We start from the raw sequence: 25,351 nt of genomic DNA, 5'->3' as shown, positions 1-25,351 counted from the left end.
TGTTTTGAACACTCGAGCTGCCAGGTCATTATAGATTTCTTCGAAACAATAAATATATATTATTATAGTACTTTAATGTTTATAATTATCTCCCTATTATCCAAATACCTCATGCTCTCTTTCCCTCCTCTTTCCTTATATACCATTTGGCATCTAGCTTGGATGAATCTCCTGGCTTCCATCCCCACGGTTGCACTTCGTCTTCGGGCCAAGCAAAGGTTTCACGCAAGCTTTTGGCTACGTCCATCGTCGTCTTGACCTTCATTGGCAGTATAGTATTCGAAGACTCTGAGTGTCTTGTAGAAGAACGAAGCCAGGAGTGACCCGAGAAAAGGTCCAATCCCTGATTAATCGTTAGTGATTGAGAAGCCGGGAAGATATACTTTGCGCACTCACAGTAAATCCAGTGATAGCCTGGGAAAGTCTTCTCGACGACTGCTGGTCCAAGCGATCGAGCAGGATTGAGACCAGCTCCAGTGTAATATATGCCTACCATATGGCCCATGAACAGCGCGATGCCAATCCCAAGCGGGGCAAGGAATGTGCCCCGATGTTTCTCCACCGCGAGCTATTCATGCCACGAATCAGTGTATCGCACATCTCACCGTTCTGATGGCGGCGACTTACCATAAAGATTGCGAGGATCAGTTCCGCCGTGAGGAACATCTCCATGAACAGTCCTTGAGATACAGACACGTTCGCTGCGGCTTGTCAGCTTTTTTCCATCCTTTGGGGTCGCACTCACGTCCAAGAGCGTTATCCACACTGAGCGGTCCAGGTGTGAGTGCATCTACCACAGCGGCGGCACATATGCCAGCTATGAGTTGCGTCATGATGATGAATACTCCTCTGAGGAGATGGATTAGCATCGTTATTTCTATCTGAGCGTTGAATTTACCTGATAGGATGGGTCAAACCGCACAGCATAAAAGCGGCAGTGACCTGGATTCCGGTCAGTCTCTCATCACTTATCCCGCGCCATGAAATGACTCACCGCGGGGTTGAAAAGACCACCTGAGACTCGGAAGAAGATCCAGACATTGATTGCCAAACTTGCACCGAAGCTGGTCGCTCCGAACAGCAGGAACACTAGGAATTCACTGGTTGTGGCTGGAGTTCCTCCCAAAGAGCTTTTGCCTACCATGACCCCCGCATATGCGAAGAACAGGAAGAGGAAGGTGCCAGCAAACTCTCCTAGCTAAGGGGTGCACCGGCAATCGGTTAATCGAAATGGTCATCAACAAGCTGATTGGCTCACCAAGGTCACATGAACTGGATCATGAATTGATCGATTCAGCACAAAATATCAACCGGTCCAAAAGCGTCGTCGGAATGTCCACTCACGATGCTCCCAGCAACCCACTGGGCTAGGGTGTCGAAGTTTATACCAGAGCCCCCGCGCTTCGACCGCTGCTGGGGGACCTTCAGCCAGAGGAGACTCCTGAGGAAGAGAGGTGACCGCTCCTGGGCCAGCTGATTTGGAGGAGCCGTTCATTTTGTTGGTGAAGAAGATACAGGATATCCTGATGCAGTGTATGCGATGGAGATAGTCGTCGAGAAGATGTCATCTATGCTGTTTGGTCTTATATATCTTGAGGGCGAAAATTCTCTCATCCCTTCCAGACTTTCATACCCAAGCCAAACAACTTCTATTTTCCCATGCTCTTGAAAGATCTCGGAAACTCAGTTCCTACTTATCGGCCGCAACCCTAGATCCACAATGCGTGCGCCAAGAAGTGCGACAAGATTGAGCCCAGACAGCACGTGTTGCATTTTGCATGCATGTCTACATACCAGGGAATACGTAGTACTCTCGCTCGCCATTCACCTTTACTCTGCTACATGCCCGGGAGAATCGAATGTTGGCAAGACCGCGACTGCGACGATCTAAGTGTGGCTGATTCACCCGTGCCTGGTAAAGATGCCTCATTTCTGTCTTCTCGAAGCTATTGCAGAAGCAAGGAAAGACAGACATACATACGGAGTCGCGATCCACTCAGAAGACTAATCATTCAGCCTGAATGGTTTATTCTAAAATGGGAAATTGTGGATCCGATTGGCTGTTCGTTGACACCGCCAGAAGTTCCTCTATGTCAGAGACAATTGATCTGGGATCATACCCAAAGCCTGACAACGATTCTAGATGGCCATCACGTTCGGCACTAGGGAAGGTTTCGGAACCAAACCCAAATAGGGAGAGAATATTAGACGGATCCATACTCAGCACATCGCTGGATGGATTGACTCCGGCTAGTGTACGCGACGGGCCGGTGGGAATAGCAGGAAAAACTCTTCGCAACAAGCCAGCGAGATACCCCGGAACATGCTCGTCATCTACACTGGCCGTTGAAAGGGCTTCGATCAGAGAGCACTGCAGGTTGATTGTATCTTGTTCTGGTTGACCGACAGCACCGAACGATACCGCCTGATTGCTCATTAGCAGCAGCTTCTGTCTGTGAACTCGCACACTCACTTTCATCAGGAAGACACTTGCAAAGACCTACGCTGGCACATCAGCGACCTTCCTATCTGAAAAAAGCAAAATGATTCACCAGTTTGAGAAAGACCCGACTAGGACAATATCGCAACAACCCCTTTTTATGCAAGGCGATACCGTATTTCACAAGTGAGACAGCAGCATCCACAGCCTCAATGATGAAGGGTCCCTCGGTTGAGTTGATCACGCTGGCCTGGAACACTCGATCGTTCTGGTTTCGAGTCTACCAAAGGACATCAGCGGCCATCACACATGCATCTCGTGCTATTCGCCTTATGACGTCTCATGACCCGAGCCTGAGCCGCCCGCATCGCTATGGCATTGCTGTAGAGTCTGAACATGGAGAGGTCAGTACGCTTGTGATCATAACGATTGATGTATCTACCCCTGGATCATTGCACTCACCTGATATAATCCAGGTCTAAACGCCATCTCAGTTCTCTCAGTTCATCTTCCGTGAATGCAGGGCCATCGTGGTCAAATAGGTCGTAAGTAGGGAGGTCGCCTGCTTTGAGATACCATGCCATGTCTAATTCGGGCTTTAACCTGTGCAAGGTGTTCTCGAACTTGCCTGTTCTTATGAGCTCTGAGGTGATATCTGCAGAGTCGTAGAATTGCTCTTGTATCAAGCCGATCATCTGCAGCAGTATCAGAATTATTCAAAGCTCAGATCGCGCGATCAGCACTTACATGTGTAAATTGGGCTACGAGCATGATCTCTTTCCACTTCACTTGCACACGGGGAAAAGGGAAGGTCTCATCTCCTGACAAACGGCTATATTCTCCGAGAACATCCCACCAGCCAGTGGGCATTTCTTCAAGGTCCGTCAGCCTCCATCATCAATGGCCGCAGGTATCCCGACTCACTGGCTTTGAGAGATATAAGCGCAAAGTCAGTTGGATGGTTATACAATTGGAGAAAGACGCATACCTTGGATCAACGATCCTCTACCCAGTCGTACCGAAGCACTAAATCCATGTCAGATGGGCATTTGGTAAGCCACTACTCACTGTCGATCGGCTGCCTGACAGACTTTCGACAGTCTCTTTAGCCATCGTGTTGTGTCCTTCCCCCCAACAGATATCCTTACTCACATATCCAAGTCCTATGCCGTCTGTGTACTGACCACTCTGATTGCGCTTCTGATGGGTACGCCTTCTCATCATGCAGGCCTAATTCCTGGGCTATACGAGTTGCCTATAGACAAGCACGTCAACTGTACTGACAGATCCAAGACCATGTTCACGACCTACCAATCCGATCATCGTCCATGACAAATCATCGTAAACCTTGCAAGGATTGGCTGGTCGACGATGAGAGTTGGGTTCCGAAGTAACATTGCTATCCGATAACAGCATGGCACGAGGTGGCCATTCACTGAGGATGAGAAGCGCTTCCACTGTACCGATAGTGCGTGATGTAGTCCTAAGTGTGTTGTCTGAGCGACGATCTCCTTTTTGACTTGTACGACAAAGCTGAGACCGACTCACTCTCCCATCGCTATATACCCGATTCTTTCTCTTATCCAGCCTGATATCTTATTCTGTACGATCCTTGAGCGGCGAGGCTCAAAAGGGTCATATGATTCACCCATGTCCATATACCTGGAAGCGGTACAGACCATAGCAGCGAGTAGGAGCGATTCTTGTAGTAGGATAGGAAAGTTTTCGGGTTGGAATAGCTGCAGAGGGACGAGAGGGAGCATCTTGTTGATGTGGGTACCGAAGCTAGAATGCGCCATTCCGTCATGATTAAGATGGTAGGAATAGCAGTGGGCAAGCAACCAACTCACTAAGCCAAAAGAGCAGTCGCTTCGTCTGCAGTCATCAGTCCATCTCTGACCGGTACCCATTGGTTCCATAATCCTGTTCCAACATTGTACTCTATAGTGGGTCGAGGCGCCTCCCCAAGTACCACATCTTGCTCTTCAGCAGCCGCACACAGTATTCTCAGAGCGTCTGCAGGGTTTTCTAGCGTTTCTCCCCTGACGAATTTGAAGTCTCCATGTTCATCCGAGGCAAAAGACTGTGAAGGTATACCGGCTGAAGGGCGATATTGGAATGGAACATTTGCACTCCGAGAGGTTTCTGCTAAAGCTGAAAGTGAATTCGCCCCCGATGCATTGCTCGTAGAAGTCGTCTTCCTCTGATATGACTTGGTGAAGTTACACTGACGTCCTGTTCGTAGACAACGACGACATGGCGGATCACGAGGTGCGTCAGGACTTCCTAAATCGCATCGCAACTTGGCCGCCCGACAGGATTCGCATGCTTGGTATGTCCTGACATGAATTGTTTTCTTCGGAGTAGAGCTTCCCGAAGGAGTCGATCGCTGAGCAGGCATGTTCGATATGTATATTGGGTAATGGTATAGGTGATACAGATATAACGTGGACGATGCAAGGTGTTTTCAGCGGCACCCATCGGATCGTGTGCTGAAAACAGTCGCTTGTCGAGGCTATAGATCCGACAAGAACCGACGACAACCGATCATGAAGATGTGCTTCAAATACAACTAGATCCCTTATCCCTTACGACTTTTGCATGGACCACCTTGTCACAGCATTACTGATTTACTTGTGCATGTCCTATCATATCTCCTTACTTGCCAGTTCCTCTTGACATTATCATGATAGTGAAAGGTATATCAGAATGGGTCCAGTCGCTAAGTCGCGCCTACTCAACGATCCTGCCTTCGATGCAACGCGGTCACGTTTCATACGAGCGAGCTCGCAGCGATTATGGCCTCAATGATGAAAGGTGCGATCGCCTCAGACCTGAGGTACCACTCATTGTCGATCACCTGCCTGACAGGCTTGCAGTAATTTTCGGGTAGCTTGAACGCAAAATCTGTGGACACCGCTAGAATGCTAGAATGAGAGAGGCCGACGTCTGATATGTGCATAATCTCAATTCATCTGCATGTTCAGAAGACTACTGTAAGGGCTAACGGATGTCCAGACATATACGCTTAGCGGGCCTCTAGCGATGAGACGTTCACGTTGTGAATCCCGGGCACCTTCTTCTCTCCCTCCTCGCCCTCAGAATCAGCTCGCTCGTTGACTGGCGTTTCGTTCAGCCCGATATCACCGACATATTCGCCCTGGTCTTGCACCGGTATTCTATATTCACTCGACGAACCTAATTTATACCACAGTACACCGGTGAGCAGAACCGCCGTGCCGAGCATGGCGAACAGAGTCCATAAGCCAGGATAGCTGCGTGAGAGTTGTCAGCAAGGATCCTCTATACATGTAAACCCAACTTACTAGTGAGGTGAGTCCTTTGACCTGAACAAGTAAGGGGCAACGATACCCGCGCAATTCGCAATAGCAATCATCGCGCCAGTTGCAATAGCTGTACTTGTGGCTCCGGCTACTGTTGCTGTTCGATATGCGACGAAAGGAATTACGGCAGCGTTGGTACAAGCAATCAAGCACGTTCCAACGTATCTACCCCCTACGCCTTTCACGGTAGCCAGGAGTACGTAACCGATGGCGACTAGAATGAGAGCTCCTATCACATGTCGTGGTCGTTCTTTCCGCCTATCAGACCACCAGGAGTTGCCAATGATCACGAAAAAGGCGAACGCATTGGGTGGAACGGTCAACAGTTGTGCTTTGTCTGTTGTGGATGACTGTTAGCAAAGGCTGAAATTCTGATAAGAGAGAGCAGTCGCTCACATCCTTTGAAGCCCATAGCAGAGATGATAGTTGGGGCAAAATAGCCAAACGCATTCAGAGAGTTTGTCATCAAGAAGTAGTGCAATGAGAATATCCAGAAGTGCCAGGATTTGATCGTGGCGATGAAGTCGGCTTTGTCAAAGTGCTTGTCGGTACCTGCATGATCTGATTAGCACAGGACTATGACAAATGATCGTATATCTCACCTTTGGGTGCGAAAGGTCCCATGCGTTCTGACGCAAAGAGCCTCTCCTCCTCGGTCAGGAATCGGGCCGTCTCAGGGTAGTCGGGCAGGAAGAAGTATATCAAGACTCCCACGATGACGGCGGGGATACCCTCAAGGACGAAGAGCCATTGCCATCCATAGAGCGATGCCTTTCCGGACATGAATGAGACACCGGTAGCGATCAACCCACCGAACGCTCCGGCGACAGCGATGGAAGCGGAGAATATGGCCATTCTGGTACCCCTCTCGGATGGAGTATACCAGAAACAAAGGTACATCATGACTCCGGGCTATGGAAGACATATACAGCATCAGCGATGGATTGCTACAGACATACGTGCGATATCCAATTATGATTGGAATTTACTCACGAAGAATCCCGCCTCGCAGATACCCAGGAATACACGACAGACCATGAGGCCCGCATAATTCGATATAGCAGCAGTGCAGATGGTCACGATACCCCACGTGACCATGATACGGGCAATCCACTTGCTTGGGGTGAAGTATTTAAGGGCAATGTTACTGGGGAACTCGAATATGACATAGGGTCTGCAGCGTGGATGAAAAGTTGGCTAAGTTTCGAAGCTGATAGCGTGTGAAAATGAGCATGGAGCGGAATAACTTACACGAAGAATATCGCGACAACCAGGTTGTATCTGTCTCCCGAAAGGTTAAGGACCTCTACCAATGATTCACCAGGTTTATCATTGTTGAGAGTTCGTCTGATCAATACACGTGAGCTGACTGGTTATCGAGAGGAGCGGGGTGTTGTGTACTCACGCGTTACCCAAATTTGTTCTGTCAAGATAACTGATATATCCTATGTAAGCGCCTGATATGATTGACGAAGAGGTAGAAGCTCACTTCAGCAAATATGCAACGATGACCCATGGCATGATATGCCTATCGATCTTCCTCACGATCTTTTTCTCCATAAGATCAGACATGATGACTTGTCGGCGCTTTAGTCAAACTTCACTGCTTTCTCAAAATGGATAGACGGCGAGGGACGGAGTGGAGAATCTGCGAGACTTAAATAATCTCGAGCGTTTGAGTGCAGGCTTGAGTCGAGCTTTCCAAAGTAGTCTGAGAGTTCCCATTGCCATTCTTTTCTGTCCAACCATGTTTCGATATGATGCTTTTTCGGATCGCCAAGAGTCATGGCTGATTCTCTGATAAAGATAAGAAAACTGTAAACCAATCAGACTGAAGCTCACGATTGATAGGAACGGAGTGGATCTCAATGTACGTACAACTCGCTCCACTGAGAGCGTGAGAAACGGATCTCAGGTAACGACTTAATGACAGATGAAAATGGCAGCTGCTAAAATATTCTCCCTTCTCGTTCGATGCCGTTACTAACCGTCCAGCATAGGGGTGACATTAATTGTCGTTTTTTTTATCTTACCGAGTCATGTGGTCCACGTGTCGTCATAGCTGGACGATGTTCGATCGTTATCTGCAAATTTACTGGTTCTGTCCCTAGTGTTTAGTAGTCACTAGCTTACTTATCCGTAGCTTACTACTACACGAATAGGAAAAGAACGAGGTCAGATTGCTTTGATCCCGGTTTAGGGGCTGGCTTCCTTATCATCGCAATCTGGTATACTAGGGGTATACATTTCTTAAATCGTAATTTTTCCACATAACTTCAGCTCATATTTTAAGCTGTCCTAAGTTATGGCATGCATACCATCCTATAGGACATCTCAGGGATGCATAAGAAATGTGTCATAGAGGGGGAGTCAAAGCGGTCTGCGCATAACGTGTGGGGCCCCGCGATATCGAAGATTGTTGCTGTCAAAACAAGAAGAGTATGCAAGGATTCCTCAGGGAAGCTTGAACTTTAATAAGTTATGGAAGTTCCGTGACGGGTCTTGAGTCCACTTATTATGGGTGCGCTAACCATCCCATGGGATGTCCGTCCCTTTCCAAATTACGTTGGCAAGGGTTGCTAAAAGATCCATATTACGTTAAAAACCCTAAAGTTATGTGGAAAATTCGAGTTGTGCAAGAAATGTATACCCCTACTCACACCAACGTCCCGTTTGTAGATAACAACGACATGGCGGACAACGAGGTGCGTGAGCACATTCTGTTTTCCACCGGAACCTAGCTGCCCCAAAAAGAATTGATGCTTGTTATGCCCTGACCCAATTCGCTCTGCTTTAAAGGTTCTGGTCAACCAACTTTCTCTCCAGACACGACCAAATGGCAATGCGACATTTGCATCCACCATTGCCCTGAGCAACATGGACACCTCAGTCTGTCATAGCATCGCTGGCGCACTTGCATTGTTGTCGGTTCATCTTCCTCCTTGACATCTGAAATCGTGCATGTTCCAAACATAGCAGAATGGGTTTAGTCGGGTGCAACGCCTGCTCAGCGATCCTTGTTTTGACCTCCACAATATAAGAGCAACATATCACGCAGCTCAATTCGGCTACAGGGGGGCGCAAAACTCCATGAAACGTCCTTTGAAGCATCTGTCAGAATGCCTCAACGCGTTACATAAACTAAAACAATTAAACGAGTCGAGCATGCATTTCCTCTTATGGGGTTTTACTCATTTGCACTGGAACCAGCCATCAGGAACGAACCGATCGGCATTCTCTCGTTATCCCGTTAAAAACCTTGAGCTGTGTTGCCGATCATCTACGACGAGAATGGCAATTATCGTTCAAGGCATCACTGGAAAACGGAATGTTGTAGGATCCGTTACATCAAGAAGCTGTGCTTCATGATCCAGCTGATGAGCTATAAAACCAACACCAACGGGCGAACATCAAGCCCCACCTCCTCAGATAATTTGACATTTCGACAGGATGGTGTACCCTGCAGTACTACTGACCGCGCTCTTCTCTGCACAAGCTGTATTGGCTTCCGACAAGTCTGTGAGTCCTCTCGTCACAGATATCTCTCTCATCGCAACTTACTGAAGATGGACAACAGAAATCACCGACGGAAGTGAGCACATGCTCTCTTTCAACCGTTACACAAACGGTAACCTCCACAGTGACTCTCTTTATCGCATCGACAACATCATTGAAGCAAGTACCTTCTTCAAGCTCTTCGCCGTCTTTGTTCATTAAAGGGGAAGACAAAAAGTTGACGAGCACCAGCTCATCTGTCAGCACTGCCAAAGCTTCGGAGGATAACAAGTCAAAGACCTCAACATCAACGGTATCTTCTGTGGCGACGACCTCGAAGTTCGACGAGAAGAAAGCTTCAAGTACTAGCACAAGTAGATCCGTCGACGACAAGTCGAACCGCAGTTCTTCGATCACTTCTTCCACCGCTGCCTCAGTCTCACTCCCACCCTCCAGCTCCACAGCTCCAGCTATCCAAGTTAAGTCGACGCCATCCCTATCCACTTCGTTCATCTACGATCTCGATAATCAACCAATTGCTGCACCGATCATCAGAACCGCAACTGGCCTTTCTCTGAATAAGACCATGTATGTTGTGGATATGGCTCAAAGCACTACTGAACACATGTAAGTTTCACCTCATTCGGTGGCTGATACCAGGGTCAAAAGCTGACTCGAAAGGTAGTGTAAACTACCATGCGAAAGGAAAGACCGTGGGATGTTACTTCAGTGCAGGTACTTGGGAACCGTACAGGTTAGATTTCTCCTTCCCAACCCACCTCTTTCGAATGACGCGTGCGGTGCTGACATTGTTGTCCACTATTCGTCAGATCCGATGCCAAACAGTTCCTACCTGAATGTTATTGTGGACCCAACGTAACGGTCGATTCTACTGGTCGATGTACGGGTTCAGGATCCGACGCCAACTTACTGGGAGAATGGGGAGAATGGTGGCTTGATGTCCGTTCTGAGAAATGTTTGAACAATATCAAAAGTATCATGACCGATCGGATCAAAGCTGCCAAACAGAAGGGATGTGATTCGATCGATCCTGATAATGTTGACGCTGTATGTTCGAGCTCCCTTTCGAGAGTTTCGGGTAACGTGCTGTGGTGAAGTGTAGTTTAACTGATGATATATGTCCTTGAATGATCAGGGGACAAATCAACAAGACTTCGGAATTACTAAGCAAGACGAAGCCAATTATCTTCTATGGCTATCATCTACCGCTCGAGCCAATGGACTGGGCATAGATCTGAAAAACTCTGGTGATCTGATCACTGATCCCGATACTGGCAAATCTACCGATTGGACTACATCTCTTGTCAACGCTTTCGATTTCGATGTGATTGAATCTTGTGTAAGTGAACCTTTCTTCCCACTTTCTCATCTCGTCAATTGGCCACTGTTCCCCTAAAACTTGACGTACTCAATTCCTCTCCACAACTTTATTATAATCATGCTGATGGTGCCAGGGTCATCGATTGTAGCACCAATACAATGAATGTGAGAAGTACGATCCATTCTTGAAAGCGGGTAAACCTCAAATTCGAATCGAGTACGAAAGTTCCATCAAGAAATGCCCTTCGTTGAAGCCAGGTCAGCAGTTATTGGTTGATAGTGGTTCTGTCGTCAACTCCACTCAGATCACTCTGAGTTGTCCATAGAGTCCCGCTGCTGGTTTCCTAAAGGCTCAATTCGGGCAGCGCAATGTCGATCTCTGAAGAGAACAATTGCATACATATCATATGGATTTCGGGTGAATTAGTAGTTCATGCACTTTTATATGCTTCGGCGTGTGCTAGTCTTGCAAAGTATTGCATGCTATGACGCCAGAGCTTTCCCATATCCTCGAGCAAGTGTTATTCACGATTTGTGGAGGAAGTACGTCAATCCAGCTCGATTCAGTCAACGTAATTGACGTCACACATCTCTCTCACACCAGTGTAGAATGCATGTATGCATCGTATGCTGTGAGTTGGGATTTAAGTATATATGAGTTGAATTGTGATGTATGCGGCTTACTCTTTGTTCTAACATAATTGAATCAAATAAAATATATTCTACACAATGTCCGCTCAAGAAGATATCCAAAAAGCTGAAGCCTCCATCAACTCGCACCAAGCTAAGACGGGTCTCGGTCAAACCCAAAGTGATTCCAGTAAGTATCTGGTGCATCGGTACAACAGGGAATTATCGTGTACTGAAGTCTGATATGATGATTGTAGCTATCGATTCAGGTGTGAACGAGAATGTCACTTCTCAATTCCCAGGATCAACAGTCCAAATTGGAGGTACGAAGAGAGGTGAGAATCCAGTTATACCAGATGAAGAAGGTGGCGAGCAAAGTAAATTGACTGGAAGGTGGGTCTTCTTCCAAACAGTCTATCGATATCCTGTATGAGAAAGTCAGGCTAATTACGACATGCTATAGACAAACCCACGCAAATGATTTCGAAGGTGATGGAGGTCCTGAGGACGAGGTCAAAGTTGCCGAGGCTCAAAGACCAGGAGATCAAGATGTTAGTGGTAACATCAGAGGTTAGGTTGAGAAGAAGATTGAGATAATATGAGAGAAGGGAAAGTGGTCAAAAAGTTCAAAGACATAGTGCATGCATTGGAAACATGCGCACAACAGTTGGATTATACATCGAGGTAATCCGGTTGAGATTATTCGTCATCACCCCATACTGATTACTATGCTGCATATCCAATGAACATGAAGATGGTATCTATAATCTTTATACACAGAGATGGCAAGTGAAAGAGCACTGAATTAGGTGTTGATACAGTAGAAGTAAGCGATTGACAAGAGAAAGACATAAACACAAACATAAATATAACTATCCCTCTTCCCCATTCCAACGTCGCGTCCAATCACGATACACAGGTGTCCATTACAGCTCATCCGCCCTCTCTTTGGCCTTAGCATCTAATCTTGTCATTTCTGATTCTATAGCTTTCTTACCCTCGGCTGATAATGTCGGACGTCCATCTTCCCAATCAGGCTCGAAGAATCTCGATTGGTGACTGGCGCATGAACAGCATCAGCCATAGTACGTCTAACCAATTAGACTGGCCATGTGATCATCACTCACTCTTCCCCTTTAGCTTTCCTAGCAGCAGCTTTGTCCCTCTGCGCCTGTTCGATAGCTTGTTTCTGCCTTGTCGCTTCACCCCAGTTCTTACCTATGAGATGCTGAGTGACGGGGTCCCATAATCGACGAGATTCCTGTTCGTCCTGCTCTTCGATGGGTCGTACGTCTTTAGGGATGAGGGCGAGGAGATCGAGATCGAGGAGAACTTTCCATTCCTATAAAAGGATGTCAATTAGCTTAAGCTGCAATCAACTGGTAGATACAGATACTTTATCACTCACCTTCTCACCCTTTAGCCTGTATTTCACCTCCTTCATCCAGCTTCCTTCTATATTAGCGACAATCTTATCCGCTGGTACTTGTTTGGGTTTAGTCCAACTTTCTTCCGACTCATCACCAACTGTATATCTGTAGACGATACCTTCCAAAAGGAATTTGGGTTTACCGATCCAAGACTGATGCATGAGCAGGAATTAACGAAATAAAACAAGGAACTTCAACCAGCTGGAATGGGATAGACATACCTCATCCTTGTAGTCAATCAAAGCACGCAGCTTAGTCTTCCCTTCTTCACCACCTCTACATGTTATTTGTATTTGATCGCTGATTGTGCCGTAATATGATCCTTTCAAGATACCGTTGACGGAAGCGGACGGGTGGGTGATTTGGTATTCCTATGGACGGACATGATCAGTATCACTATGAATTATGTCACAGATACGTAAATACACTCACTTCTCCTTTACCTGGACCTTCTCTCGCTATCCGTATGAAGATACCTCGGTTGCTTGATCCAGGCCCGACTTTGACAGCTGCGGTAGTTGATGATCAGTATGGGGTCACAGATTTCTGGATCAAAGTGAACCCAAACTCACACATCCCCGACACCTTGGCTGAGATCTGATCCATTCCGTATCCTTCTATACCTCTTTCTGGACAGGTGTAGTAGTAGGCGGATATAGGTGGATGATGTGATACTTGTTCGCACTGAAGAAGTGCAATCAGTCAACGCTATGATTGGCAGACACGAGAACATCGCTACTCACCAAGAAGACCACTGTCACCTTCTCTGACTCCACCACACCAGCATCAGGATCCGATTCAATCTCATCACCCGGACCGGGGATAGCTCGATTGATACTGATGGTATCGGTGGATTTGTTACCCTGCTTCAAACCAAGACCGGTAGACTGTTTTTTGGATGCTTTGGACGAACTTGAGATGATTGAACTACAAAGTGACGAACAATGAGTTGGAGAGCTTCTCGGCGATATACCAATGAGACGAATTTACCTCGCCTCGCTATTTGGTTTACCACCATGTTCGGGTCCTAAGATCGGTGTGGTCCACCCACTACCTCCCTGTCCACCATATGCGGGTTCTCCGGGTATAGGGACGTGAATGTGGGTTCGAATGACAGGTTCGCCAGTCTCTTTATCTATCACTATCGGGGGGAGTCTCCATGAACATCGGAAGTGCTCGCCTAGGTAGATAAGAACAAAACTGTCAGTAAGAGGTAAAATGAAGCCCCTGTCCGTGAAGAGAGATGCGACCAAGCTTACCCAGGGCCGAGTTGTAGGGTTTACCTAATCTTGCTCTGATGAATTTGAGTTCTTTACTGAACGAAAATCTCAACACTGCTAACATCCGTTCTACCTCATCATCCGAATCGCCGATGCTGTATGACAGGATGGTATCAGCTGTGTTTTAGTTCTCCCCATTTAAGCGAGAGATAGCTTACGCAGCAAAGATGTCGGCACGATCAGCGTATTGCCAGTACTCCAAGTTTGGTATAGGTTCTAACAGAGATGCAGGAAGGGATATTCGACTATCAAGGTTGGGTCCTTGTCAGCTGCATAGCTATGCATGAGGCATTGGACGATCAACTGACAGATTGGCAACATCCTTTACGCCCATCAGCCTGGAGAACAAATAGATCAGCAGGGAAGGATTACAATTGGGTAGATCTATTCCAACTAATTCGACACCCACTTCTTCATCAACCCTAACAGCACCTTGACTTTACTTTCTTCCCCTCCGTTTCCAACTTCAGGTAACGTAGCCGGTGCTCCGCTCTCATCGGTGAAGGGCTGGAGGGCTGTTTTAAATGGGATAGATATGGTGTTGGTCCGGTAGAAGACGACGTTGATTAAGATGTATTGTCAAGTCGAAGTTGAATGATAGATGGTGAATTATGAAACAAGGGAAAGATGATAGGTCAACAACGTTCGTTCGTCAGCAGCTGTTATCTTTTCGTATGTGGGGTAGGAGGTGCATGCAGATATGCATATAAGATGCACCAATTGATCCCCGTATCCTGTAGAATCTTCATATGCCTTCTACAATCATAGTCGATAAAAAATCGTCAAGTGGACTGTCCCAGAAACCATCGCACAGCCCAACATGACATCCCTTTTCAACCTGAGAGATTCCAGCTCCGACGATAGTGAACTCTCATGATTACCTATGAAGAGCATCACAGCGATGTCCAAGACGCTTTCTACACCATACCGCATGATGGAATCATTCCCGTCCATCCTGCCATCTTCTGACCTATATCTCACACCGTCCACCGTCCAATTACCTCCACTCAGAGATAGGGGGGGGAAGACGAGACTGTCACTCACTTGTATCGTCATCGGTGGGTACGTCCACAGCTTTACCCTTCTTGTTTAAACTCATATTGGAGCTGCTGAGGGCGTGAGGGACTGGCTGTGGGTGACTGTGAGGTGATCTTGATATGTGAATGAGATGGTATATGTGAGACAAGTAGACAGATAAGAGAGAAGGTGGATGAAATATATATATATATATGTATATCCACAAAGTGACGTCTATGGGACTATGGGGGATCGACGCGATTAAATAGGTAACTCATTTAAACTATACCCATCAAGAGGGTTGGCGGTGATTCGGCGATATTCCCCCAAGTGGCACTTTTCACCGAGTGGAGGACGATCACTTGGATGTTTGATTGAATTTTGAACTTATTGTTGTTGACACTTGATACATGACATACTCATAGCTGACCAGTCAATAGCTTGCACCAAGTCACACAACAAATACCTCAGAGACTGTCCCGGTACCACCGCTAGATTCACATCTACGCTTACAACACATGTCTCGAGGTGGATTCAGAGGGAGAGGGAGAGGGGGAGGACCGGGGGGAGATAGGGGGATGCCACCGGGGGGATATGGATCGTTTTCGAGGCAAGAATGGACGGATGCGATGGAGAAGTTGAAGGGGGACCCGAGGCAGAGGGGGGTGTTGTATCCGGTAAGTCACACTTTTCTAATGGTAGTGAAGGGGTCTACCCCAGCTACGGCAGGTAGGGGTAGGGATTTACTCTAGCCACGGCAGTTCGGGGTGGGACGGGGGCGGTGTTCATACAAGGGCGGGAGGGTGGGACAGCATATATAACATATAGTATATAAATATATATGATAGACCATAGCTGATACACTTACTTATAGCCCCTGGGCAACTCATCAACAGCTTACCTATCAGGACCAGATGATCACGAATCGTTGATCATGTCACACACGATATCACTCAACTCGACCTTGTTGTCTGGTAAACACATCAACACGAGTAGTGGACCGATGCCTCCTGGGAGTATACCACCGTGGAGGATAGTAGGAGAGAGGAAAGTGGTAGGGATAGGTGAGTACAGTGTGTCACAACATGTTCAATCTACGCCTCTAATATTTGTATTCATCGCAGAAATCGAATCTTACTCTGACCGATTCAACACACCGGTACAATCTGGACCAACCAGACTAGATCCTGTAGCATTGAAATTAGATCCTCAGATGTTTCCACCGGTGTTATGGCAAGAATACTTTGAAGGGGTAGGGGATAGACCAAAAACCAGTGAGTGACGGACGCTGCTGGTGGAAATTCGAATGGATCATCCGATGTCTTCTGAAAACGATATGAACCAAGGTCACTATCAAAGATTGCTACTGACAATTTCATGCCACTGCAGAACTGAAGAGGAAACGGAAGATCGAAGATCTGGATAAAGAAGGTGACGATAACCCAGAAGAGGAGGTGAGTAACCAGCTACATATACCACCTTCACTTCTTTACCCTTGCGCAAACTGCTTAATACTGACTGCAATCACTCTCACAGGAAACACCACCGCCCTCTTCCGACGAAGATTTCGATTTCGACGATGAAGAGGAGGAAGATCATCAGGATTACGATGCGAATTACTTTGATAATGGTGAAGGTGACGATGATAGTGGTGGTGATGATGGTGGGTACCTCTTACGAGACTATCACTGGGTTGAACCATGCTGACGAGTTTCTGTGCGTTTCCTGTAGATGAAGGCGGTGGTGGTAATTACGATGATTAAACCCTCTTCAACGATCAACATGTCACGAATCACGATACGTAATGAATCACATTGAATATAATATGCATTTGGTTTTCTTGTCGGAAGTGCACGTGTGAACAGATGGATACACATGAGAGGTATTTGGTTAGATGCAGCGCTCACTGTTATGAACTGTTAACCCTACAAATCCACATCCCAATCATCCTCGCCATCTCCTACTTTCGTTTCCACAGGCCTAGACTGTTCTCTCAACACCGGAGTTACAGGGGTGGGTACCCTAGAAGGTCTATTCGAAGACGAATCACTTGTATTTCTCCACATCGACGAGGAGGATCCGGTTGTAGTAGCGCCAGCAACGACACTAGCAGCGGTACTTCCAGATGATTTGCCCCATGCCCCACCTAAATTAGTCACCAGTCTAGTTTGAGCAGGTGTGGAAGTGGTTGATGGGACGGCCGAGCTGAGTAACGGGTTTGGTAGGCGAGTGTCCACCCTACGTCGAATCTGGACGGATCGATTGGGTTCTTGATCGATCAATTCGCGAGTGAGTCGATAATGTTCCGCCAAAGACATGACGAAGACTCGCTTGGCGGGAGGCACTGGGAGGAATAGCCAATATGTCAGCAAGATGTACACCACGGCACCGAACTACAGTCTGTAGAGGGCAGTTCGAACTCACTATGAGGTAGGACCATACTTTGTCTCGCACCTTTGATAAATTCCTCAAACGTATTCTCCACCATTTTCACAAATCCATGATTCTGAGTTGCAAACGTCTTCAACTCATCTTCATACGATTCCAATCCTCGTTCATTCTGTTTGATCCCCAAGGCATCCGCCAACCTCGCGTTCCTCTGTCTGACCGCACACTCTGAATTGCATTTCAACTGTTCTACCTCTCTCGATCTAGGATTTGACGTCGATGCACCACAGGAGGTTCTCGATTGAAGATGTCCACATGCACAGGATTGAGTGACGATAGCTTGACATGGGTCATTCTCGGGACATTTGGCTGGAGCGTGACATGTAGTGGTACATGGATGTTTACAGATCCGTTTGGGTTTCCCACAGACTTGTGTACACGATTCACATTCTCCAGGTCGATGACAGAGTTTCGTACATTTGTGATAACCACAACCGAGCAGTTCACCACATTGTTGACCGCATGAGACTCGATCTTGAGAACATCGAACGTTCTTGACTGCCGGATCTTTACCACAGGCGCACGGCTTGTCGGTAAGATATGGACATGGTGGACATTCGGGACTCTCGTGGCATGAATGAGGTGATTTGGGGTGCCCGCAGGCTGGCGCGGGCCGATCACATGGGTAGATACAGTTGATAGTGGTCCCGCTGGGGAAAACGTCAGTATCATCGTCCAGTGAGACAGATGGGGAACTTACCATGCTACTGGTGGGTATACAACAGTGTTGCCACAATGACAGATCAACTGATTGGATAATAACATCAGCATCAGTCTGTCGTATGGTGAGAGATTGGAGGTACTCACCTCATCGTAAGACGCCTGAAGGCATCTTCCACATGGACCTTTGTGATCAGGTTTGGGGCAAGTATGTGTCCCACAGCTCAGCAATTTACCGCAGGTGAGATGGCATTTGTGTAAATCGTCTTCGGTATATGGATTACAATCTTCGTTCCTCTGCTTCTTGCTTCGGAAAGCTTGTTCCCACAGAGGGCAACATAATCTACCACATTCATGACGACCGCAGCTACGATAGGTACATCAGTATCAACAGGATTTCATGGGAACACTTGAATACTCACCTTCGTAAAGCCTTGCATACCCTCTCGCATGTCACTTCTCCTTCGCCTCTTTCCGCCCGTTCTCTCAATTCGTCACATGGTACTAACAACTGACTCTGACCACAGCTACAAGTCCGTATGACCTCTTCGTGGCATGGCGGACAGGGTCCAGTGTGACATTTCTTCGGACAGGCATGACCACACGGTCGACTCTTGGGACACTTTGCGCTACAGGTGGGTATCGGGGCGAGACAATCTTTCCTTGTTGCTCCGAGCGAGGAGACAGTGGTTGTACCGCATGCACAGTGGGTGATGACATCGGGAGATAGTGGGCAGTGAAGGGGGTGAATAGGATGAGGGTGACATGTCTATAGCAAGACCGTTCGATCAGTACGATAGCTCAAGGTTGAAATGATACTCACCTCTTTGCATGGGTGTACGCCACAGTCGAACAACCTATCACAAGGTCTACCACAGTCGTATTTTCCCCACCAAGTTTCCTCTTCTCCTACATCATCCAACCTCTTACATACTTTATCGTTCTCCCTACCCCATCCACACTCGACGTCCCTTTCGGCCTGACCGCAGTAACACCTAGCGACTTCGCTTGCTTCACAAGGTTTGCAAGGACCATAATGACAAAGCTGTTCACACTCGTGGTCCTTGTTACCGCAGTTGAGCTGTCGGGCGCAGGGTTCATCACAGACTGGCGAAAGAGCAGAGTTGTTGGTGGTTGCGGCGGAACATTTGACTGTAAGTGGAATATGATGGGAAGGGCATGGGACGACAAGAGCGACTTGACATGGTGGACAAGGACCGGGATGACAAGGTCTGATAATCAGATGGGATAGGGCGTTAGCGTACACACCGGCTGGAGATTACACGGCTTCATAGTATGCACTCACAAGGGACAAGGGTGAGAACATTTAGGTCTCTTACGAGCACAAGTGTCATTGCAAGAATGAGGGGCTGAGGTTGATGTTGGTGGATGAGATAATCGCCCACAGAAACACCTGCACGAACGTCAGCCTATAGAGCTGATGCAATGGTGTTCATCAGATAGGATTGCTCACCTATACCCAGCTACTCGCTCCGCTCTCCTCTTCTGACATCCAGGACACCTCCAAGCAATATCTTCACCTTCTCTACCAGCGTTTCTAGCTTTCTTCTCCTCCTCTTCTAAACTCCTATTGGCCCAATCTTTGATACAGTCTAAATGGAACGGCGTAAAACATGCGGAGTAGTAGTTGGAAGTCGATGTGGATCCAGTGATGGGGTTTGGTTGAAGTGTGATAGACGAAGAGGCTTCAGGTGCGTGATCTGGTGGAAGACACGACCAGGTCTGTTGGCTGGGGGTGATGGAATTGAAACACTAGAGCCAAGTCAGCCATCGATACTTATCAGTTCACTCGTGAGCGGAATGATCGGATACTCACGATAGGACACTCCAAGAAAGGTCTCTGCTTCAAACCTCTGGTTAACCTAGATACCAGATCATCCGGCTCATCCTTCTTCCTCTTCTCTCGAGGTGGGTTTTTGATAAGTGGAGATGGTTTGGCTGCTTCCACTGAACTTCTAGATATCGTCTTTGTGAGCTTGTTGGGTTGCTGGAACGCAGCTTTACGGCTTGATACTGCAGGTTGAACGGATTCTGCTTTTTGACCATCCATCTCGTCCTTCTTCTGCTTCTGTTTCTGACTGTTACGGTTATTCCTCTTTTTTGGTATAGGTGCAGGTTTTTCATTTGGTGTATTATTCACCACATTCTCCTGATGATCAAGTTCAGAGACTAAGAATACCGCCCCAGGAGTGAACGAAGGAGCTTCGGCATCTAAAGAAGCAGCCTGTTGAAGCTGAGGACGTTTGACAGATGCGGCATGCTTTGTCAGACTATCCTGCTGTTTGCCATCAGGGCCGTTGTGGTTCATTGGTCGTGATCCAGAATGATTGGGCCGGGAACGATGACTGAGATTGATGAGAGAGCCGTTTGACTGAGACGCACCATTGTTGATGGTTTCACTACCATTCCGTCGAGATCGATTGAAAGGGCGATGTTGGGCTTGCGATGGGTGATTGTGCTTGAAACCATCAACATTCCCACTGTATCTACTCGGTCCGCCATGGCTACTACTTTGCCACTCTTTCTTCCTATATCCATTACTGCCATTGCCGTTGATCTGACCTTGCTGATTCATGCCATTCTGTCGATTCTGTTGTTGAGCGGCAAGGTACGCTCCATCGCCTGGCTGAGGGGTGGTCGAAGCTGGCTTGAAAGGTTTCTTCTTGTTGGCGGAAGCAGGCGCTGGATCCATAGCTGGTAATGTAGAGGTGGATGCATCGGACATGGTAGATCAGGAGTAGGGTTGAACGTTGGTGACAATGGGTGGTAAGACGATCGTAAAGAATTGAGTGGTGGGGATGTCGGACAAGGACAAGGGAGGTGAGTAGCTGAGTAGAATTCCAACGATGGTCGCAATGTCTAACGATCAGCTAGTCGTTTTTAGGTGAGCCGAAGAAGACTACTTGAGATGGTTTGAGGAGATGAGGGGGAGATGGAAGAGAGAAAAGATGGATAAAATAGATCAGAAATCAAGATGAAGGTGAGATTGAGATGATGGAATGATCAAATATTCGGATCCGAGTGGAAAATGGGAGTGAGTGGCAAAAACCAAAAATCAGTGGCAATTTCAGACCACCTCATTTCGGATGCAAGACCATTTTCGAAGATCATTCTAGATGTAAAATGGGCAGAGAAGGGATGGACACCGCTCATTGAAAGCGAATAGCGTATCATACTTTGCGGTATGCATATATCGTTATCGTACCCGTTCGATTTATCGATCCGGTATTTGGGGGTTATAACCCTTGGCTCCTCGGGTTGAGGCTGTCGTCTCACAAACTGTCCACTATCATTGCGCCGCTTAGTGGATTTTGTGTTTGGCGTGGCTTTTGGTTTGTGCAAGGGCAGTGATACAATTGTTAAAGATGTATATCCTCCTTGAAGTACTCAATATTGCATGGCACAGCGATAAGCAAACTGGTGTTTGTGACAGGCGTATCTCACAGCCTTTTAGATACTGCAGGCATGCAGCACGCTGTAATATCGATTTTTGTCGATATGCACAACAAATAACCATAGGAGCCAAAATTAAGCTCCATAGCTGCATAGAGCTCGTTATTCTGCATCCGATGGAATATAGCACATAGTGGTACATGATATATTGCGGCAATCCCAGGGCCTTTCTGACTCGTATGTAACTGATGACTGGAGACTCGTGAAGCATTGGATCATAATCGCATTGGTGTCGATGATAGCGCCGAAGTCATGGATGTTATGAAGGTTGCATATAAGGATGATATATAAGAGAGTGTGATAGAACTTATACTAAGTAACAGTTTGATACGGATACTACGGACTACGGAGTTATAAAATTTAGGGGTGGCATTATTACAACGCTTGGCGCGTATACAAAGTGGTCCTCCGGATCTCCTTTAGGGAAGACCAGATCGCCAAGTGTCGCCCACCTTGTTCAAGCCCCAAGCTTGAGTGCTGTCGTCGTGCACAGTAGTCCTACGCATGTCGCGCTTGTACTTGCCGTCAAACTCGCCGAGTGTTGCTCGGTGGCTGGTACGATTTCGTCAGCTGACGTCTCAGTGCCACGATGCGTGAGAAGACTCACAGTGTGCAGGTATTATCCCACATGACTAATGAAATAAATGACAATCCTAAGCTATGTATGCGTAACAGGTTTTCACTCACCCAAGTCCGTGGGGTTCTTCCATTCCACCTCACAGCAATACTTGGGTTGAGATGTGTGGTCGAGGAGCATTTTGATGTCGTCCTTACTCTCTTCACGAGACTTTCCGCTCAAAGAGTAACCGTGGTTGGCGATGTACAAATTCTGTGATTGGAACAGTCAGTCATGCGTTGTGGATATGCCACCACATCACTCGCCTTCCTCCCCGACGCCTCGTGGGTCTGAACAATCTTGTGGTAACCGAAGGGATGGCTTTCAGGGTGGTACTATCGAGCGGCATTAGCACTTATAGCAGACGCAGCAGTTCAATGGCTCACCATCTTGTCCTTGAGGATGTCGGAATCCGGACTGGCGATGTATCGAGAGTGGTGTTGGCTGTGCAACATGACCCAAGGCTCGATCTTGGCCTTGGTCCTCTCGTCGAGCTCGTCATACGCGGTTCGGGAGTCGGCGAACTATGTTGCATGAGCGCCGAGACTCGTTTTCAATACGGCACCGAACATACCTCAAGACCGCCACCGGTCCCTGGGGGAGGGAGAGAGTGCACAAGGAGCAAGCTCTGCAAAAATATTTGTTAGACCGCAAGTCCCTGCTGAAGCATGAAGATGCTCACCAAACCAGCTCGACGAGGGTTGAATGACGAGTCAACGTGGAAAATGGTATTACCCTAAGCAAACATCAACCGTGAGCCGGATTGAAGGAACATTGAGCCAGGTGACTTACGTTACGCATAACCCAGTCGTGGCTACCAGGCAAGACAACGTTGCCTTCTGCGTCAATGTTGCTAACGTCGAACAGTCTACGAGCGAGCGCAATGGCGTTAGCTTTCCAATCATACTCGCGGTTCTCACAAACATACTCGTCGTAAGCCAAACGGTTGATCCTGCCCATCTTGGTGTAGGGAGTGATATCGTCGAGCTCGCCAAACATTCGGCTGACGTCTACGTGTGTCTTGTCGTCCATGCCAGTGGAGCGGAAGACGAGTACACCATACTGCAATACGGTTAGCGCCGAATCTTTACCACATCTCGAAGAGACACCAACCTTGGCGAGACCTTGCTTCAGCTCCTTGACGACTTCTGGCGTGACATTCTGGAAGTCGACGCCAGTGACCTCGGCGATGAAGGTGGGGTGAGAAGGGTGATACTCGATAGTCATTGCGAACAGATTCAATGTCAACTTTCAAAAGGGCAAATTTGCTGGATGATACGAGGCCAAAGCGGATCGTCCATACGTCTTTTTATAGGCATCGCGCGATGTTTGCTGTCGGACCGAATACCCGTCATCCGATCGAGAAATGCGATATACACAGGTGGAAATTCGAGATATTAAGGAGAAATGCGAGATATCAAGGAGAATTACGAGATATCATCCACAATTGCGATACATCCGAAATGCGATATTTGGTGCATCAATGCGAGATATTGAGGAGAAATTCGAGATATTAAGGAGAAATGCGAGATATCAAGGAGAATTACGAGATATCATCCACAATTGCGACACATCCGAAATGCGATATTTGGTGCATAAATGCGAGATATTGAGGAGAAATTCGAGATATTAAGGAGAAATGCGAGATATCAAGGAGAATTACGAGATATCATTCACAATTGCGATACATCCGAAATGCGATATTTGATGCATAAATGCGAGATATTGAGGAGAAATGCGAGATATCAAGGAGAAATGCGAGATGTGATGCATGAATGCGATATCTGGCTAGTGCAATTTGCAAATCCGGGAGGATTGACGTTTCATTCAGTATTACCCGGTTCAGGGCACCTCGTCCGATTTGTACAATTTGGCACTTGCCACTCACAAAAGATATATAATCCTCTGATCATCGTCCAACGAGCCGTCCAGCATCTGTCAACGACCTGTTGAAGCACACTCTCCTCTTCACCACTAACCAACATCCATTCACTCCCTCAATGATATCGACTTTCAAAGAAACCCAAAGCACACAATCACCTCGCGTCGTGCACCCTTGTCCTCATCTTTCCCAATTACTCCAATGTCTACAACGGGTGTGGTCGCCTCCAGCAACCAGGAGTTTCAGGGTGAGTTTGACAGAGTGACAATATTGCCTACAGCGTCGCTGACATGACGCCAGTCTCAGAACTCGAGTTGTGCCAAAGGTGGTTTCAAATACAACAACTATCGCCGAGAGTCTCAAGCGCGGTCTTCGTAAGCTGGGACGGTCAAGAACGTTGGGATTAGGCACCGTGATTCATTTTGTTGTTTGTACATGTGTTGCGTAAGATATGGTTCATGTTGTAGTATTTCAACGCAATGCGCATTTTGATGTCTGGACAACATTGGCGGGGACAAGGCGATCATGGCGCTAAACGTGCACACAAGACGTTCCTCGTTAGCTAAGTGTCCCTCGATACCATCCTAGAGACGAGAGTCGTCGAGATACCGGTGACATAGTGACGAGCAATCATTGATGGTGCTGAATAAGTGGTATGAGTATTTCGAGTATCTCCTGTCTAGCTTATGCATATCCATCAATGTATCTTATCGACGAGCATGATCACTCGGTGCTGTCCGCGATGGTCGACGAGATGAAGTGTTTTGAGGATGTTGGTCAAAGCGTTCTTGTACCGGTTGTATCTTCTATCCTGATCTTCGTGCAAGACACGTGGGTGTTACGTAACACGTCTTGTTATGATTAATTCCGGTGAGTTTCATAACATTACCGTAGTTAAAGGACCCAAGATATTGTCTCTATCAAACTATACATCACCTAGACACCTCAGATCAATTATCCCAGCATTTCAGACGTCCCCTCTACCATCTGGGACGATAATATGCATGCACAAAAGTTGACCCAAAATCCCCTCCCACCCCTGAATCGATATGAAACCCCGTGTGAATACATGCATGCCTGAAATCTTAAAACATTATATGCTGACGCCGCTGCCTTGCGTGCCCAGTCCGCCGGATCAACCGCACAGCCAGAGTCCCAGAACCGGAACGAGAACCTAGGGAAAGGAAAATAGTAAAGTATTGATTTGATCTCTCTTTTATTGTTGACTTTTCGCGAGTGCTCCATCCCATCGTAGTTTTTCCCGGATCGGCATGTTGATCCTGGTATACGTCTG

At 47.3% G+C, this 25,351-nt stretch overlaps 9 protein-coding genes across 9 annotated transcripts; 3 read left to right on the top strand and 6 right to left on the bottom strand.

Moving 5' to 3' along the window:
• Nucleotides 1-221: 221 nt before the first annotated feature.
• Nucleotides 222-1,495, bottom strand: V865_006377 (uncharacterized protein; the record flags this gene model as incomplete). The annotated part of the gene is made up of 8 exons (XM_066230136.1): nucleotides 222-343; nucleotides 397-568; nucleotides 628-701; nucleotides 746-849; nucleotides 899-942; nucleotides 995-1,198; nucleotides 1,259-1,272; nucleotides 1,345-1,495. 8 exons carry the CDS (start codon nucleotides 1,493-1,495, stop codon nucleotides 222-224), a joined length of 885 nt encoding a protein of 294 aa, XP_066086233.1.
• A 531-nt stretch (nucleotides 1,496-2,026) lies between these two features.
• On the bottom strand, nucleotides 2,027-4,841 carry V865_006376 (uncharacterized protein; the record flags this gene model as incomplete). Its single annotated transcript, XM_066230135.1, has 12 exons — nucleotides 2,027-2,425; nucleotides 2,474-2,500; nucleotides 2,553-2,720; nucleotides 2,788-2,830; nucleotides 2,903-3,135; nucleotides 3,188-3,312; nucleotides 3,429-3,466; nucleotides 3,509-3,530; nucleotides 3,593-3,695; nucleotides 3,752-3,923; nucleotides 3,989-4,225; nucleotides 4,291-4,841. 12 exons carry the CDS (start codon nucleotides 4,839-4,841, stop codon nucleotides 2,027-2,029), a joined length of 2,118 nt encoding a protein of 705 aa, XP_066086232.1.
• A 627-nt stretch (nucleotides 4,842-5,468) lies between these two features.
• On the bottom strand, nucleotides 5,469-7,356 carry V865_006375 (uncharacterized protein; the record flags this gene model as incomplete). The annotated part of the gene is made up of 8 exons (XM_066230134.1): nucleotides 5,469-5,715; nucleotides 5,767-6,121; nucleotides 6,181-6,336; nucleotides 6,387-6,696; nucleotides 6,778-6,958; nucleotides 7,036-7,131; nucleotides 7,190-7,219; nucleotides 7,274-7,356. 8 exons carry the CDS (start codon nucleotides 7,354-7,356, stop codon nucleotides 5,469-5,471), a joined length of 1,458 nt encoding a protein of 485 aa, XP_066086231.1.
• A 1,878-nt stretch (nucleotides 7,357-9,234) lies between these two features.
• On the top strand, nucleotides 9,235-10,946 carry V865_006374 (uncharacterized protein; the record flags this gene model as incomplete). The annotated part of the gene is made up of 6 exons (XM_066230133.1): nucleotides 9,235-9,303; nucleotides 9,362-9,906; nucleotides 9,965-10,033; nucleotides 10,110-10,347; nucleotides 10,436-10,639; nucleotides 10,770-10,946. The coding sequence occupies 6 exons, from the start codon at nucleotides 9,235-9,237 to the stop codon at nucleotides 10,944-10,946; spliced, it is 1,302 nt and encodes a 433-aa protein (XP_066086230.1).
• Nucleotides 10,947-11,349: 403 nt separating this feature from the next.
• Nucleotides 11,350-11,825, top strand: V865_006373 (uncharacterized protein; the record flags this gene model as incomplete). Its single annotated transcript, XM_066230132.1, has 3 exons — nucleotides 11,350-11,440; nucleotides 11,508-11,643; nucleotides 11,714-11,825. The coding sequence occupies 3 exons, from the start codon at nucleotides 11,350-11,352 to the stop codon at nucleotides 11,823-11,825; spliced, it is 339 nt and encodes a 112-aa protein (XP_066086229.1).
• Nucleotides 11,826-12,176: 351 nt separating this feature from the next.
• Nucleotides 12,177-15,059, bottom strand: V865_006372 (uncharacterized protein; the record flags this gene model as incomplete). Its single annotated transcript, XM_066230131.1, has 13 exons — nucleotides 12,177-12,309; nucleotides 12,378-12,592; nucleotides 12,659-12,832; nucleotides 12,902-13,051; nucleotides 13,113-13,189; nucleotides 13,253-13,364; nucleotides 13,424-13,607; nucleotides 13,671-13,860; nucleotides 13,940-14,055; nucleotides 14,119-14,205; nucleotides 14,269-14,298; nucleotides 14,370-14,475; nucleotides 15,005-15,059. The coding sequence occupies 13 exons, from the start codon at nucleotides 15,057-15,059 to the stop codon at nucleotides 12,177-12,179; spliced, it is 1,629 nt and encodes a 542-aa protein (XP_066086228.1).
• Nucleotides 15,060-15,495: 436 nt separating this feature from the next.
• V865_006371 (uncharacterized protein) lies at nucleotides 15,496-16,740 on the top strand (the record flags this gene model as incomplete). The annotated part of the gene is made up of 6 exons (XM_066230130.1): nucleotides 15,496-15,654; nucleotides 15,852-16,041; nucleotides 16,102-16,251; nucleotides 16,367-16,431; nucleotides 16,514-16,640; nucleotides 16,709-16,740. 6 exons carry the CDS (start codon nucleotides 15,496-15,498, stop codon nucleotides 16,738-16,740), a joined length of 723 nt encoding a protein of 240 aa, XP_066086227.1.
• Nucleotides 16,741-16,902: 162 nt separating this feature from the next.
• Nucleotides 16,903-20,831, bottom strand: V865_006370 (uncharacterized protein; the record flags this gene model as incomplete). The annotated part of the gene is made up of 9 exons (XM_066230129.1): nucleotides 16,903-17,321; nucleotides 17,402-18,075; nucleotides 18,126-18,172; nucleotides 18,233-18,452; nucleotides 18,508-18,854; nucleotides 18,909-19,317; nucleotides 19,392-19,499; nucleotides 19,560-19,858; nucleotides 19,923-20,831. 9 exons carry the CDS (start codon nucleotides 20,829-20,831, stop codon nucleotides 16,903-16,905), a joined length of 3,432 nt encoding a protein of 1,143 aa, XP_066086226.1.
• A 1,147-nt stretch (nucleotides 20,832-21,978) lies between these two features.
• Nucleotides 21,979-23,402, bottom strand: V865_006369 (uncharacterized protein; the record flags this gene model as incomplete). Its single annotated transcript, XM_066230128.1, has 10 exons — nucleotides 21,979-22,111; nucleotides 22,167-22,191; nucleotides 22,247-22,388; nucleotides 22,442-22,510; nucleotides 22,562-22,699; nucleotides 22,750-22,803; nucleotides 22,858-22,911; nucleotides 22,968-23,043; nucleotides 23,104-23,237; nucleotides 23,289-23,402. 10 exons carry the CDS (start codon nucleotides 23,400-23,402, stop codon nucleotides 21,979-21,981), a joined length of 939 nt encoding a protein of 312 aa, XP_066086225.1.
• Nucleotides 23,403-25,351: the final 1,949 nt, after the last annotated feature.

This window comes from Kwoniella europaea, chromosome 2 (assembly GCF_036810445.1).
Source record: "Kwoniella europaea PYCC6329 chromosome 2, complete sequence".
Lineage (NCBI taxonomy): Eukaryota > Fungi > Basidiomycota > Tremellomycetes > Tremellales > Cryptococcaceae > Kwoniella > Kwoniella europaea.
This window is presented reverse-complemented; position numbering and strand designations above follow the sequence as displayed.